We start from the raw sequence: 16096 nt of genomic DNA, 5'->3' as shown, positions 1-16096 counted from the left end.
GCACTCTACCAACTGAGCTATATCCCCAGCTCTGTGCATGTTTTACACTTATGTTAATCATAAACTTTTTAGTGAAAAGGGAGCAAGTATAGGCAAAGCCTTCTCCTTCCATGCCTGGGGAGTGGGAAATAACCTCAATCCACACATCACTCGAGTCTTTTCAAAGAGAATTTGTATGTATTCTTTCACAAAAGCCTCATAATCACACTGGCAGATTTTATTTAGGAAGCCACAGGTGGAAGCGAAGGAATGTCTGGTCATACTAGTTCCACGCCTAGACTTGGGCATTTCTGACCGCGCTTCGGAATTTTCCCAGCACAGAGCAGATTGCTGGGATTTCAAGGGGTCGGGGGAGGCACCTGCAAAAGAGATTGGTAGACTGGGAGAACCAGTCTAAGGAAATAAAACGAAGCACAAAGATGTGTTCTTCTCTTCCAGTTCTTCCCGCCCCCACCCCTTCAAACATTTGACATTATCTTGGGGAAGAGGAGCAGGAACAAGGCAAAGTGGAGGAGTCAGTCGTGGCCACTGCTGGAGGGAGCAGGTAGTCAGTACCGCGTTCCCACTACCCCTGACCGCGGGAGCCACACGGCCACAACACCTCCGCAGTCTCCCACCCACGCGGAGCGCAGATTGACAAACGCAGTGCCACCTGAGTCCAACTTGGGAGTAGGAGCAGCAGGAGCTGCCAGAGGACAGGAGCGAGGGGAGCCGAAGAAGTCAGGAGTGAACGCCGAGCCGCAGAGTGTACGAGAAGGAGTTTGCCCTCGGTTGGCTGTGCACTGCCTCGGCATGGGACACTAGCCCTAAAAGACTTTGGGAGTCCCCAGGAGCGAGAAGGGGAAGATGCTGGGCTTGGGCAGGTGAGGTCCCTAATCCTTTCTGCGCACTGCCCGGGGCTGTCCCGCTACAGGAGCGATGGCGCCGGGGTCACGGCGGCCGCCGGGGCTTCTTCCAAAGTTGGGGTGGGGATGCTGAGTCACTGATCTGTCACTACTTTGCACCTCTCCTCAGCCCTCCGGGGGCTAAAGCAAAAGCGAAAGCGAATGCATCTGGCGGGCGGTGGATCCCGGAGCTGCGCTCGCCACTTTCCCGGGTCCGGGGCATTGCACTCGCGGCTGTCCCGGGGCGTCCTGGCGGAGCACCGCGGGCCGCGCGGCCATGGTCCGGCGGCGGTTCCTGAGCTCTGGAGTCCACGCCCTCCGTGGACTGCTGCTGCTGCTGCTGCTCCGGCTGCCGGTGACGCCGGGTAGGGAGCGGCTTGCGCCCGGGCGGGGCTGCGAGCGGGGCCGGGGAGCCGAGCGGGATGGCGCCTAGCGCCCCACCTCCCCGGGCCGGGCCAGAAGTCGGGCCCCGGAGGAACGCGGTGTGTGCTGACACCAGGCGGGAGGGACACGTGGAGGAGCCGCGGAGAGGGCAGGGAAGAGCGCCGCTTCTGCCCTGCTTGAGCGAGCCGAGCGGCCAGCTGCGCACGCAGGGAGGAGAAGCCGGGTTTGGCAATGGGAGCGGAGTGTCAGTGTTGCAGGGCAAGTTCCAGAAGTGTGTAAGTGCGCCTCGGTGCGGGGCTGGTACTGCACACGGTCCCCCGAGAGGCCAGGGGACACGACCCCTCTCGACGTTCAGGCAAAAATAAATTACATGGATGGGCAACTGGAAGAGCGGGGTAAGGACTCTGTCCCTGGGGAGGAAAAACGTGTCGGGCAAGTTGCACACCTGGGGACCTGGAACCAACTCCCAGTTCTTAAGTGGGCGGGAAATCGGGAACCGGGATGGTACCGGCAGCTCCTAGTAAAGGGGAAAGAAACGAAGCTGGTGATCATTTGGTGTGTGAATCTCGTAGATCTGAGAATGGATTGAGTGACTCGTGGGTTTTGTTCCGGGACCTATAGAAAGGAAGAGGAAAGATAGATGAATCTATTGTGTTCTTGTAGGTTTTTCTTCATCGTCTTATAGTGAAGGAGCTTTGTCAGTATCTGATAAAAAGCCATAAATTCTCTCTCTCTTGAAAAAAAATGCATAAATGTACACACTTAGAAAAAATGTGCATGGGATTTGGGGGTCAAGAACCTACCGAATGTCATCCAAGGATATCCATGAAAGTTAGGAACCCCAAGATCTCCATGCGCTTTCAACCAAGACCTCCAATAATTTACATGCAGTCCAGTGGGGCCAGTCTGTCTGCTGGGATTTGGCCAGTACCAGCCCTTTCACAGTTGCTGCTGCCTGGCTTGATCTGAACCCCATAGTTCCACTAAGTTTTATGAAGTTTCATTTTTGTAAGACAGTGATTCTGGATTTTCCCCTACATATGAGAAGCTGAGTTATGTTGGAGACTTGGTCATTTCCTCCCCACTGTGTAAACAGTGTCCTGAGATGATTTCTGAGGAGATGCTAGAAATAACCAGCAATAAGCTGCTCTATTACATAATGTGAAAGTGAAATGCAGCTTTGGTCAGTGCCCAGCTGAACTGCAGGTGTCTGTCCATCTGAAAGTAATAGGAGAGCACTGAAGCTTGTGGACTACACACAGGCTTGCACTCTGACCTTGCAAAGGTGTTGCTGCCTTTGGGTGGATCCTGATGTTTGTTTGTTCACTCCTTTAAAAAAAAATAGCCTTATTAAAGTGTAGTTGACAGATAATAAAGTGCATATATTTAAACTGTGCAATTCAATAAGGTTAGAGGTAAATGCTACACTCATGAGACCACATAATCCATTGCTACTGCCTGTCCTCTTACCCTGCATTTTTACCACCCACCCCACCCTGCCTCCAGCAATTACTATCAATAATTTTGTTACACTTTCTAGAATTTCATATAAATATATGGAATTATACAATAGATACTCTTTCTTGTTTGACTTCTTTCACTCAGTATTTTTTCTGAGAATTCACAATATTGTTATGGTTGTGTATATAGTCATTTGGTGCTCAGGAACAAGGACCACAGTCTTATTTAAATCACTACTCTTGATGCCTACAATAAAATACTTGTCACATGGTAGCATACCATAAAATTTTGTTGCTCATTTGAGTAAGATGCCTAAATGAAATTAGGCTTAAAGGAAAGTTCACAGATATTAAACTAACAGAAGGATAGTAAAAGTCAAAATAAGATTTTTATATTCCTGCTTATCTTTTTTAAAATTAATTTATTTTTTAATTTACTCTGATTTGTTATACATGATGGCAGAATGCAATTCATTTCATATTATACATATAGAGCACAACTTTTCAAGACACTGATTGTACACAGAATATTTTCACACCATTCGTTTCTTACACATGTACTTAGGGTAATGATGTCTAACTCATTCCACCATCTTTCCTACCACCTTGTCCCCTCCCGTCCCATCCCTCCCCTTTGCCGTATCTAGAGTTCCTCCTTTCCTCCCATGCTCACGGCCCCACCTTATCGCCATTATGCCTGTGTGCATCTGCGTCCTCATATCAGGGAAAACATTCGGCTTTTGGTTTTTTTGGATTGGCTTGCTTCACTTAGCATTATATTCTCCGACTTCATCCATTTATCTGCAAATGCCATGTTTTTATTCTCTCTTAATGCTGAATGTTCCATTGTGTATATATACCAAAGTTTCCCTATCCATTCATTTACTGAAGGGCATCTAGGTTGGTCCCATAATTCAGCTATTGTAAATTGTGCTGCTGTAAACGTTGATATGGCTGTGTCCCTGTAGTATGCTGTTTTTAAGTCCTTTCGGTATAAACCGAGGAGTGGGATAGCTGGGTCAAATGGTGGTTCCATTCCCAGTTTTCCAAGGAATCTCCATACCCCCATATTGGCTGTACCAATTTGCAGTCCCACCAGCAATGTATGAGTGTACCTTTCCTCCCACATCCTCGCCAACACTTATTGTTGTTTGTATTCTTAATAGCTGCCATTCTGACTGGAGTGAAATGAAATCTTAGAGTAGTTTTGATTTGCATTTCTCTAATTTCTAGAGATGTTGAACATTTTTTCATATGTTTGTTGATTGATTGTATATCCTCTTCCAAGAAGTGTCTGTTCAGTTTCCTGGCCCATTTATTCATTGGGTTATTTATTTATTTATTGGTGTTAAGGTTTTTGAGTGCTTTATATATCCTAGAGATTAGTGCTCTATCTGATGTGCTTGTGGTAAAGATTTGCTCCCATTCTGTAGGCTCTCTATTCACCTCACTGATTGTTTCTTTTGCTGAGAAGAAGCTTTTTAGTTTGAATCCATCCATTTATTGATTCTTGGGTTTTTTAAATTAATGATTTATTTATATATGACAACAGAATGCATTGCAATTCTTATTACACATATAGAGCACAATTTTTCATATCTGTGGTTGTATACAAAGTATATTTACACCAGTTTATGTCTTCATAATTATTGCGCTATAGGAGTTTTATTAAGAAAGTTGGGGCCTAAACCAACATGATGGAGATTTGGGCTTACTTTTTCTTCCACTAGGTGCAAGGTCTCTACTTTAATTCCTAGGTCCTTGATCCACTTTGAGTTGAGTTTTGTGCATGGTGTGAGAGAGAGAGGTTTAATCTCATTTTGTTACATGTGGATTTCCAGTTTTCCCAGCACCATTTGTTGAAGAGGCTACCTTTTCTCCAATGTATGTTTTTGGCACCTTTGTCTAATATAAGATATCTGAAGTTATGTGGGTTAGACTCTGTGTCCTCTATTCTGTACCATTGGTCTACAGGTCTATTTTGGTACCAATACCATGCTGTTTTAGTTACTATTGCTCTGTAGTATAGTTTTAGGTCTGGGATAGTAATTCCACCAGCTTCATTCTTCTTGCTAAGGATTGCTTTGGCTATTCTGGGTCTCTTATTTTTCCAGATGAATTTCATGATTGCTTTCTCTATTTCTATAAGGAATGCCACTGGGATTTTGATTGTGATTGCATTGAATCTGTATAGTGTTTTTGGTAGTATGGTCATTTTGACAATATTAATTCTGCCTATCCAAGAACAAGGTAAATCTTTCTATATTCTAAGGTCTTCTTTAATTTATTTCTTTAGCATGTTGTAGTTTTCATTGTAGAGGTCTTTCACCTCTTTTGTAAAATTTATTTTTATTTTTTGAGGCTATTGTAAATGGGGTGATTTTCCTAGCTTCACTTTCAGCGGATTTGTCACTGATGTACAGAAATTGATTTATGGGTGTTTGATTTATGGGTGTTGATTTTATATCCAGCTACTTTGCTGAATTCATTTATTAATTCTAGGAGATTTCTGGTGGAATGTTTTGGTCTTCTAGGTATAGAATCATATCATCTGCAAATAGTGATGATTTGAGTTCTTCTTTTCCTATCCATATCCCTTCCCTGCTTATCTTATAATGTTCTACTGTAGAGTATTGGAGTAAATGACATGAGAGAAATTCTATAGAATTATTGGAATTATTGGCCTACTTTCAAAAAAAAAAAAAAAAGAATTCACCATATTGTTACGTGTCCAGTAATTCATTCCCTTCTATTGCTGAATCGCATTTCATTCCATGGCTGTCCTGTCACATGTTAATTAATGTTTGCCTTGTTTCCATTCTTTTGGCTTCTACGTATAAAGCTGTTAAGAATGTTCTTGCTACATGTTTTCCTGTGGCCCTATGTGCCTTCATTTCTCTTGGGTAGAGAATGGATAGGAGAAGAGTAGCTGGATTGGATGGTGGGCATGATGTTTGACTTGTAAGAATGTGCGGAACCAGTGTCCAAAGTGGTGGTACTATTTCACACTCCCACCAGTAGTGTGAGAGTTACAGTTCTTCCATGTCCAGGTCAGCACTGGATATGATGAGTCTTTTTTTTTTTAAATAAACTTTTAAAAAAAAAAAACATTTATTTTTTAGAAGTAGTTGGAAATAATACCTTTATTTTATTTATTTATTTTTATGTGGTGCTGAGGATTGAACCCAGGGCCTCCGCACATGCTAGGTGAGTGCTCTACCACTGAGCCCAACCTCAGCCCCTGATGAGTCTTTTATTTATGTCCAATCTAATAGGTAATGCAATGGTCTCTTGTTCTAGTTTTAATTTGCATTTTCTTAATATGTAGAAACGTTGAGCATCTTTTTCATGTGCTTCTGTACCTTGTACACGCCTTCTTTGGTGAAGTGTCTGTTTAAATCCTTTGCTCTTTTATAAATTGAGTTGCACTTTTATTGAGTTTTAAGAGTTTTTTATGGGGGCTGGGGCTGTAGCTCAGTGGCAGAGCACTTGCCTAGCATGCATGAAACACTCCTACAATCCCGCACTGGGTTTGATCCTCAGCACCACATAAAAAAATAAACAAATAAAATAAAGGTACTTAGTCCATCTACAACTACAATTTTTTTTTAAAAAAAGAGTTTTTTATGTATTCTGGACACAAGGCCTTTATCAGATATATGATTTGCAAATATTCTCTCGGTCTCTGGCTTGTCTTTGCCTTCTCTTAGCAGTGCATTATGAAGAACAGAAGTTTTTAATTTTGATGAATTCCAGTTTATTGATTTGTTCTTTTATATTTCATGCTTATGTTACCATATAATGAAATCTTTGCCTAGCTCAAGATTATGAAGATTTTCTTTGATGTGTTCACCTAGAAGTGAATAAATTGTGTTTATGGCTTTGATCCATTTTGATTTAACTTTATGTATAATGTGAGGTATGGATTGAAGGTGGTTTATGTTTGTTGCATATGAATATCTAATTATTCCAGCACCATTTGTTGAAAAGCTTATCTCCACTGACTTTTTTCTTACATCTTTTGAATATCAGTTATCCACACATGTGTGAGTTGGTGGCAGTGCACAAAACATCAGCATCAAAAGTCAATCGTATTACTGTATATTCCTGAGGAACAGTTGGAAATTGAAACTTCAGAAATATGTCATTTGCAATAACTTCGAAAAGTGTAAAGTTCTCAGCAATAAATCTGACAAGAGAGGTGAAAGACCTGTATACAGAAAAGTACAGACAATTGCTTAGAGAACTTGAAGAAATAAATCAATAGAAAAATACGACATGTTCATGGATTGGGCCAATCAATACCCTTAAGATGCCAAATCAAAGTCCTAAAGGGCTTTCTTGTAGAAATTGACAAACTGATTCTAAAATTCACAGGTAAATGCAAAAAGAAGTAGCTTTGCCTAAACTGCTTGGCAAAGAACCGCATTGGAGGAACAAGGCTCTCTGATTGAGAGAATTGATGTAAAGTTACAGTACTCAAGACAGTGTACTATTGGTATAAATATGGACAAAGAAATCATAGGACAGGACGGAGGACGCCTGATGGTTTTAAATGAGCTTACAAGGGAAGAAAACTCAAATTATTAAATTTGCTACTTGGTGGAATGATTCTGGTTAGAAATTATAGAGAACAGCACATTTCCTATCACCGAATAAATCATAGTGTCTGATCTGTTCGCACTCCCATCCATAGGAGGCTCAGGAAGTTGTCATTAAAAGGTCTCATTAAAAGGTCTAACTTGGAGGGAAATCCACCATCCTGGGCAGAAGGTCATTTACTTCCTAAACGCAGTCCTCATCTGAAAGACCTCAGGTGATTTAGCCAAGAGCTACTGGAGTAGTAATAATTGATTGATGTCCCTGATTCCCAGTTTTTTTTTTTTTATTCCAATGTATAGGGTGTTAGAATGCTTGAGGGTGCTCACTCAACTTGTTATGTTCCTTAAACTCCTTTTTCTGGCAGGGGAGGGTTACCAGGGATTGAACTCAGGGCACTTGACCACCGAGCTACATCCCCAGCTCTTTTTGTAGTTTTTTTTTTTTTTTAAGTTGTAGATGGACATAATACCTTTATTTTATTTACTTCTTTTTATATGGTACTGAGGATCGAACCCAGTGCCTCATGTGTGCTAGGCAAGCACTCTACCACTGAGCCACAACCCAAAGCCCCCTATTGTGTAACTTATTTAGAGACAGGAATTTACTGAGTTGCTTAGCACCTTGCTTTTTTTTAAAATATTATTTTAATTGTAGGTGGACACAATACCTTTATTTTATTTGTTTATATGTGGAGCTGAGGATTGAACCCCATGCCCGACACATGCTAGGCTAGCGCTCCATTGCTAAGCCACAACCCCAGCCCAGCACCTCGCGCTTGCTGAGGCTAGCTTTGAACTTAGGATCCTCCTGTCTCAGCCTCCTGAGCTGCTGGGATTACAAGCATGTGCCACAGTGTCTGGAGCCTTAAGCTTTTTATAAGCCATTTTTTCATAGCTCGGGGGGGGCTTTGCCTGAAGCATCTATTATTTATTACAAACCAATTTTATCTAGTTATTACTGCTTTTTTGCCACCATTGATAGCAAAAGGGTGGTAAAAACTTTGTCATAACTTGAATTGGTTTTGTAATAACAAAAAAAGTAAATAAATAAAACTACAAAATAAATAATAATAAAAATCTACAATTTAGGACTTTTTGCTCCACCTTTAATTAGTACTCCCTGATTTATTAGTACTCCCTGATCTCTGGCAGTGTTTTCATAACTTTACATGTTTTGCAGATTGCTTAATATAAAATCACTACATCTAATATCTGTGAATACTATACATACTATTTTATAAAGTTTTACAAATTATTTAAACAATTCTTTATTGGGGTAGGCTTCAGTTACCTCCCGAATCTTGCATATTTAGCTTATTTTAATGTGTTTGATGTTCTAAACAGCAGAGAGAAGGAATAACTGGATGAAAATAAACTCTATGGGGGTGGTGGCGGGGAAGCAAAGGGAAACCCCTTGGGTCTACGAAATAAAACTCTGGGAATTCTCTTATTCAATCAAATCATTTTGCAAATTAACTTCCTTTGGGCTGAGTCACTTTTGCCCAGTCGGTTTGGTAAAATAGTAGGAAACTAAATGAACAATCGTATGGGATTCCTCAATGTGTATTCTAGAGGTGTGTCCGCGTTACTCATTACATACGGTTGATGTGATTGGAAAGCGCTCTCCTTGGAAGACTCCATGCCCTTCTGGGCAGTAGGGAGCCCCTGAGGGATCTGTGCCGGGGAGACAGTACTGGAATCTATGGAGGAAAGGCTACTTCTGCCAAGAGGATGGATGATGACTTGCAGTCAGGGGATCTGGAGGCTGGAAGCTAAGCTGAAGTTTTGTAATAGTTCCAGTGAGTGTCGGTGAAATCCTGAACCAAGGCAGCGTCAACACTGAGAGGAGCAGGGGTTCTCTTCAGGCCTACGGTACAGATTGCATTTTATTCTTTTCCTTTGGTTTTCTTTTGACTGGTAACTATTCAACCTTCCAAGTCTCTAAAAGTTATTATTTAAGGGACTGAATGATAATGAAATTCACTGACACAGTAAGATGAGTTGGGAAGACCAGCTTATTGAGCCTGAGAGAGAAAGAGTTTGGGGCCATGAGCTGAGTACAGACTGTACTCCAGGAAGTGTGTCGAATTGGCTGGCATTTCAGCTAGAAAACAAGGAAGGAAAATGGATTACTGGGAGCCCAGAGGCCCAGACTCTTATGATATATCAGTTTCATACTGAGCTTCATGAGAGCAAGAACCACATCTTACGCTTCTTTGTATCTACCAAATCTAGCACCTTGCAGGCATTTGAATGGTAGAGTAAGTAAAAGGACATGTTGGAATGGATTCTGACTCTGCTTAAAGAATGGGAGGGTCAGGCTAACCTGACAATTTTTGAACTCTGGATATGAGAGTAGGCCAGGGCTCCTTGCCCACGTTAGGCTCTGTAAACTGACTTGATAAAAACACCTGATTCTGGGAAGCAGAAAGAGGTGTGGCCTTACACACTGTTTTGGTGACTTTCTTAACAAATGATCATGGGGCTAGTATATGTTTTTTTGGCTACTTCAGAAAAAGTCCTAAAATCTTAATCTGGTTCCAAATGCCTTTTCCTGAGGGTGCATGTAGAGATAACCCCTCTATGATATAGGATAAAAGATGGGACACAGCAGGAACATTGGGGAAACCACTGATACTCCAGTCCCCACCCTAAGCTCCAGATAAGACTAGAGCAATTTGAGGTCAAGGTGCTCCAACAGTAACCATAGCAACTGCAAGACCCAAAAGCATCTCAACAGCTGACTAGCTTGGCCCTATCCTCCACACTATCGGACCAGATGAAGATGGGTCCCCATGGCAATGGAGAGCAGTGGTAACCACCCTTGGGCAGCAAATGCCTAAACTGGAAATAAATCAAGGACTACCACTCTTGCTGGAAAGAAGCCCTAGGTGTTAAATTGAAAGAGCCACCTGAAGTGTAAGGACACTCCCGCCCACCCTGATCATTAAAGGGATTTGCACATCTCGCCTCTGTGCAAGGAACCTTGATATGGGATCCTCAAACTTCAGAAGCAAGAGGGAATTCAAGGAATTCTGACAAAGATGTGTTAGTGAGGTTTAGGAAATTTTTTTTGAATAGAGGCTTGTAAATCACCCATTATATCCTTGGCCCAGATTCCATTAGGGTACTTATCTTTGTATTGATTTTGTGAAAGTCCTTTACATACTAAGAATCTTAACTTTTTGATGTTTGTCGTAAACATTTTTTTAATTTAATTGTCTTTTAGTTCTTTTGTTTCATTTAAATGTTTACATGATCATTTTCTTTAAAGGTTTTTGACTTGGTTACTGTGGCAAGGAAGCCTTCCTTATTAATTGAGAAATACTCTCTGGTGTGTTCTTCTCACTCTAGGCTCATTAGAGGCTGGAACCATTTCTTCTGTATCCTTCCCCAGGCTCTGCATGGGGATTCCTGTAGGGTAGACAGGAATTCCCAGTATTTTGGTGAAAAAGTTGGAGATTACCAATGTAGAGTGACAGAGGGGTACGCTGAGAGATGATGATTACTTACATTTGAGTCACGGTTCACAAAGTGCATTTCATGCTCAGAAGCCCTAGGACTTCTCAGCGGCCTTGTGAATTATCATGCTCAGCTCACATATAAGGAAACCGGAGTCGAGTGTGATTAAGAGATTTACCCAGTCACTCAGCCTCTAATTCCACATCCAGTACTCTTTCTACTAAACTTTCTTATTGTCTTCTAGACTCTTATTACTCTTTTATTCAGCAAATAGAAGTCATTGGTTGATTTGTAGATGGACTGGATAACTGGTCGGACCCCACATTCACCGAGTTTTTATGGAACAAGAACAAGTGTGTTGGATCTGTCTGCCCCAGACCCACCCCTGAGTCCTCATTAATTAATCTGCTCCTTGAGTGAGAGTGGTACGGCAGGGGGCCACCCTGGAGACCTGTTCTGACAGTCATCTCTGTTGATAAGAAGGGATCAGAGTGTCTACTCCTCTGTGTATAGAAGCACAGCCTGAAAAACTATAAATCACTGGGTTGGGTCCCTGCATTGACGTTATAGGCTGTAGTCTCCCAGCTCACCTCCTCATCAAGCTTCTTCTCTCCTGGGTCCTTGGGTACCCGCTCATTCTTCTATCAGGAATGCTCCTTTCCTGCTCTTCCCTTATTCACTTGGCCATTTTCCTGCCCATTGCTGTACTTTTTCAGGGGCTTGTGCCAGCCCTTGCAACTAAGTAACAATGTCTATGACTCCCAGCAGAGCTGGGCTGTGTCTACCTGGTTTATCCACTATTCCCTCTACTCTTCATCCCAGGAAGAAAAAGCACTGCAAAATTTGTGAAGGAACAACCAGAACTGAAAGCAACATCATTCTTCAGAAAAAGGGTGCTCCATGTGGAGTGAGGGACCTCTGTGGCCAGTGAAAGGAGTAACAAAGTGTGAGGTGTTTGGTGTGAGGAAGGGGTTCGTAGGCTCCCTTGACCTTGGAGGTTGCAGAATCACCTGTGGTAGGGGCCATCAGTTCTCTGGAGGTGAGGAGCTGACTGTGACCTCACAGATCCTTTCAGGCCCAAGACAACAATGTGAAAGACCAGATTTGAAGCAAGCAAGGGAAAGGCCAGGTAAGGAGTATCAGTTAGTCACAGTCCTGTGAACTAAAACCTAGTCTTTGTGTAGCTTTTCCTCCTGGAGACTTAAATGTCTCTCTTAGTCTCTGGAGAGAGACTGTCAAGCCACAGATGATATAATAGCACCCAGAAAGGTCCGAAGGTCCAAGGTCAGTTCAGGCTTTCCCAGAAACGATTTATCACAGAGCAGGCCTCATGTTTTTATGGGACTCTCCGTTCTGGTTTGCTGCCAAACATTTCCAGGGTTGATTTGAATTGATTTTTATGGTCATTCCTCCCCACCCAACCCCACTCCCCTACCCCTAAGTATTTTTTTCCAGCTGTGTAACATACAACAAAGCACCACAGATACAGATTTAAGTAGTTTTGAGATCCAGTTCGAAGTAGTAGAACAGAAATTCAGAAGAGCACAGCAAGAGGAATGTGTAAACGCAGTCCTCATCAATGGCCAGAAAAAGCTTATGAGCAAACCATTCTTCATAACTTCAATGGATTGTGTGTGTGTGTGTGTGTGTGTGTGTGTGTGTGTGTGGTGCTGGGGATTGAACCCAGGGCCTTGTGCATGCCAGGCAAACACTCCACGAACTGAGCTACATCCCAAGCCTGGGAAATGAGTGCTAAAAAGCCACTTGCTGAGATGCATCTGTGAGTACCATCCAGCACTGGTTCCCAGAATATGGTTCCTGGATCAGCAATATCACCTTCACTGGGAACTTGCAAATGCAGATTCTTGGGCCCTACCTCAGACCTCCTGACTCAGGAGCTTTGTGGTGGGCCCAGAACTCTGTGTTTTCACCAGGCCTCCAGGTGGGTCTGATGCAAGATAACACTGAGAACTGGTGTCAGAGGACTGAGGTGAAGAGAGGCAATAAGAAGCAGGGCAAAGACTCCGTGAGGCATTGATGAACTTGTTCAGGAAACCAAAGCTGCCCCTGAAATATCAAATGTCAAATGAGTGGAATCAAAACTCCTAGATCCTGGTCATGGAAGAAGGAGCTCTAAAATGTACAAAAAGGTGGTGAGAAAAAGAAGACAAACCAACACTCTGAAAACTACTAAAGGAAATCAAGAAAAATTTCTCATCAATCTTGGCCTGAGTTGTCAAGGACTCCTAGAATTTTCTTAAAAGAAGGATCTTCAAAGGTCCCAGTCTTAGCCCATTTTATATTGATATAACAGAATACCTGAGACTGGATGATTTATAAAGAGTAGAGAGGTTGATTTGGATTGCAGTTCAGGAGGAAGTCCAAGAGCAGGGCGTCTTTGCATCTGGTGGGGGGCCTCCCCCTGCATTGTAACATGGCAGAGGGCATCACTTGGTGAGACAGGGCAAGGACGCTAGCTTAAATCTCCCTTTTCTTATAAAGCCACTAAAACCATCATGCCCCCCCCCACTCTGATGACGTTGACCATCCTAATTACCACCCACAGGCCCCACCTTCAAATACCATCGGCAGGTGACTCTGGGGGTTGAGTTTCTCATACTGGAGTTCTCAGGGCCACACTGAAACCAGGGCAAGCCTCAGACAACACCTTTCAAGTGGTTTTTATTTGGTTACTCAATTTGCTTCTTTTTAAACTTTTAAATTCTGATTTAAAGTCTAATTTACAGTGAAGTTGCAAGACCTCCTGAATACCTTTTGCCCAGCTTCACCAACTCTTTTCATTGTACTGTTTAATTTATCATTTCCCCTCTCTATCCCTAAATATATTTATGCATGTGCTTTTCCTTCTAAGCCATTTTAAGCTGTTGACATCATGTCTTTCTTTGCCAAACTTCTTCATGTATTTTTCCCAACAATGGCATCCTCTTCTAAAAAGTCACACGCATCACAGCACTGTTCTGAAAGCAGGAAGTAACCTTGACACTGTATCATTATCTAATACTCAGTCCGTGTTCAAATTCTGTCAGTTGTCCCAACATTGTCCATTTTAGTGACTTTTTTTTTCCAAATCTGGACCTAATCCAGGGTCACGTGTTGCATTTGGTTGTCTTTCCAGTGTCCTTCAAGCTGGCATGCTTCCTCTGCCTTCTCTCTTGAGCTGGACTACAGGTCAGCTAATTGCTGAAAGCCCCTCAGGCAGGTACCTCTGATGTTTCCTCTTAGATTCAAGTTAGGGGTTTTTTAAGGGAATACCGCAGGAATGATGCATGTGTCCTTTTCAGTGAATTACTTGATACCCATTTGTCCCATTTTGGTGTTGTTAACTTTGATTTCCTGCTTAAGATGAGTTTTCCAGCTGATGTCATTTCCCCCATCGTCACTGGTCACTGGTTTGTGGGAAGATGCTTTGAGGTTGTGTGGATCTACCAGAATTTTGATCCAAGAATCAGAGAGCAACAGAACCCACACATGCAGTGGTTAGAGCTGATCACGTAGCCTGTGCAAACTGTCCTCTGTGTGCCTGGACTGGAGTTTGAAGTCCGTGGGAAGCCAGTCTGGATGGGAAGAGGGATGTGACGTGGAGGAAGCAAGAGTCACCTGGAACTGGTGGGGCTGAGTTGTTACCCTGTGGGTCCTTGACCTTGACCTTCAAGACTCCAGCATTCATGATGGGTACCCTGCTGGGCCCCCCATCATAGAACTAAATAGGCACCTGGCCAAAGAGAGAGAAGTGGCAGCAAAGACCCCGCCCACTAGAGGAGCTGTCCTACCCACAGAGCATGGGGACACCCAGTGGCCAGCGGATCTCAGAGCTACAACAGCAGGGAGGAGCCTGCTTCACTCCTTTTCTCTTCTTTTGACCAAGTTGATTGGACTGTACAGAGAGGGATGGGGGAGAATGTGTGTCTGGCTGAGCTAAATGCACACAAAAAAACCCACTTTGTATAAGTTTCCTTTTCATTTAAAAATCCTTATTCCGTATAAAACTTTAGCATCCATCGTCTCTTTTCTTATTCCATCATTATTTTTTTCAAAGATTTTTTTAAAGATGGACACAAGATCTTTATTTATTTTACTTATTTATTTTTTATGTGGTGCTGAAGATCGAACCCAGAACCTCACAAGTGTGAGGCAAGCGCTCTTCTGCTGAGCTATAACCCCAGCTCATCATTCTTTTTGTGTTTATTAGTTAACATCTGTAAGGAGGGCTTTTTCTTCTCCCTCACTTATTTATATATTCGTTTATTTATATTAGCATAGACATAAGCAGTGTCATTTAATTTTGTTCCATTAGTTATAATCTGTTTTTGTCTTGATTGTTTGACGCTCAAATCGTCCTGGATTTGGCCAGCAAGAGTCTGTTCAGCAAGGCTATTGCAGCCTTTTGACATCTTCCCCTCATTCTTTGAGCACTTCCTCACTTTCTGGGACAACAAGATGTTCCAGGCTCATCTTGTGCTTTCTCCATCCTATCCTAGATTCTGCCTTTTCCCTGAGGAGCCCTGACTCCTTCCATTGCAGACGAAGATCTGGCAGCAGGTACTTAGTGCTAATATGCCATTGTTACTAGGCACCATCAGAGAATGGAACAGGAGCACACACATGTACACACACACAAACACATGTGTATACACATCACATACATAGGCAAGCACCCAAATACGCGCACACACACATACATACATACAAATAAACATGTATGTGCACACACTGTAATGACACAGGCAGGACTCCTTCAACCCAAATTATGTTCCAGCACCATAGGGTACATGTTAGTTGGCCCTTCCCTCTTTACAGTTGAAACTTCTTCTTTCAACAGTGGGAAATCTAGACTTAGTTTATTTTATTCATTGATGACAACTAGTTCTTTAGATTATCAAGAAGAAAAAGAATGATAACAATGACTTTAGATCCTTTGTAAAAAATATTTTAGTTATACATGGACACAATATCTTTATTTTGTTTATTTGTCTTTTATGTGGTGCTAAGGATTGAACCTAGTGCCTCACATGCATGAGGCAAGCACTCTGCCACTGAGCCACAACTCCAGCCTGTGACCTTAGGTCTTTACCCCCAGCCTGAACAGCCCAGTCACACTTAGGAGGAAAATCTCTATTTCTCTAGGATCAGACTGAGTTTCCTTTTCATATAAAAACAGTGGTATCAATTATGTTCATAGCCCAGATATGGTGAATCATTTCCTATTAGCTATGTAAAATTTGTTGTGCTATAACTGAGTACCCATACAGAAATAGCAATGTTAGCAGGAGGGGTGCTGAGTTCA

The 16096-nt window shown here is 42.5% G+C and overlaps 1 protein-coding gene across 7 annotated transcripts in view; it reads left to right on the top strand.

Annotated features, from left to right (window-relative positions):
- Positions 1-422: 422 nt before the first annotated feature.
- Il15ra (interleukin 15 receptor subunit alpha) overlaps positions 423-16096 on the top strand; it is a 34156-nt gene continuing 18482 nt past the window's right edge. Inside the window, exon 1 of one of the 7 annotated variants that reach the window (XM_015495172.2) lies at positions 423-863. Coding sequence is in view for 4 of the 7 variants with exons in the window: in XM_048812638.1 (XP_048668595.1) it covers positions 1162-1249 (88 nt within the window). In the remaining 3 variants the exon portion in view is untranslated. The other 6 variants (XM_048812638.1, XM_015495168.2, XM_015495170.2 and 3 more) reach the window with 6 other exon arrangements.

This window comes from Marmota marmota, unplaced genomic scaffold (assembly GCF_001458135.2).
Source record: "Marmota marmota marmota unplaced genomic scaffold, marMar, whole genome shotgun sequence".
NCBI lineage: Eukaryota > Metazoa > Chordata > Mammalia > Rodentia > Sciuridae > Marmota > Marmota marmota.
The sequence above is the reverse complement of the archived record's forward strand: the minus strand, read 5'-3'. Positions and strand labels throughout refer to the sequence as shown.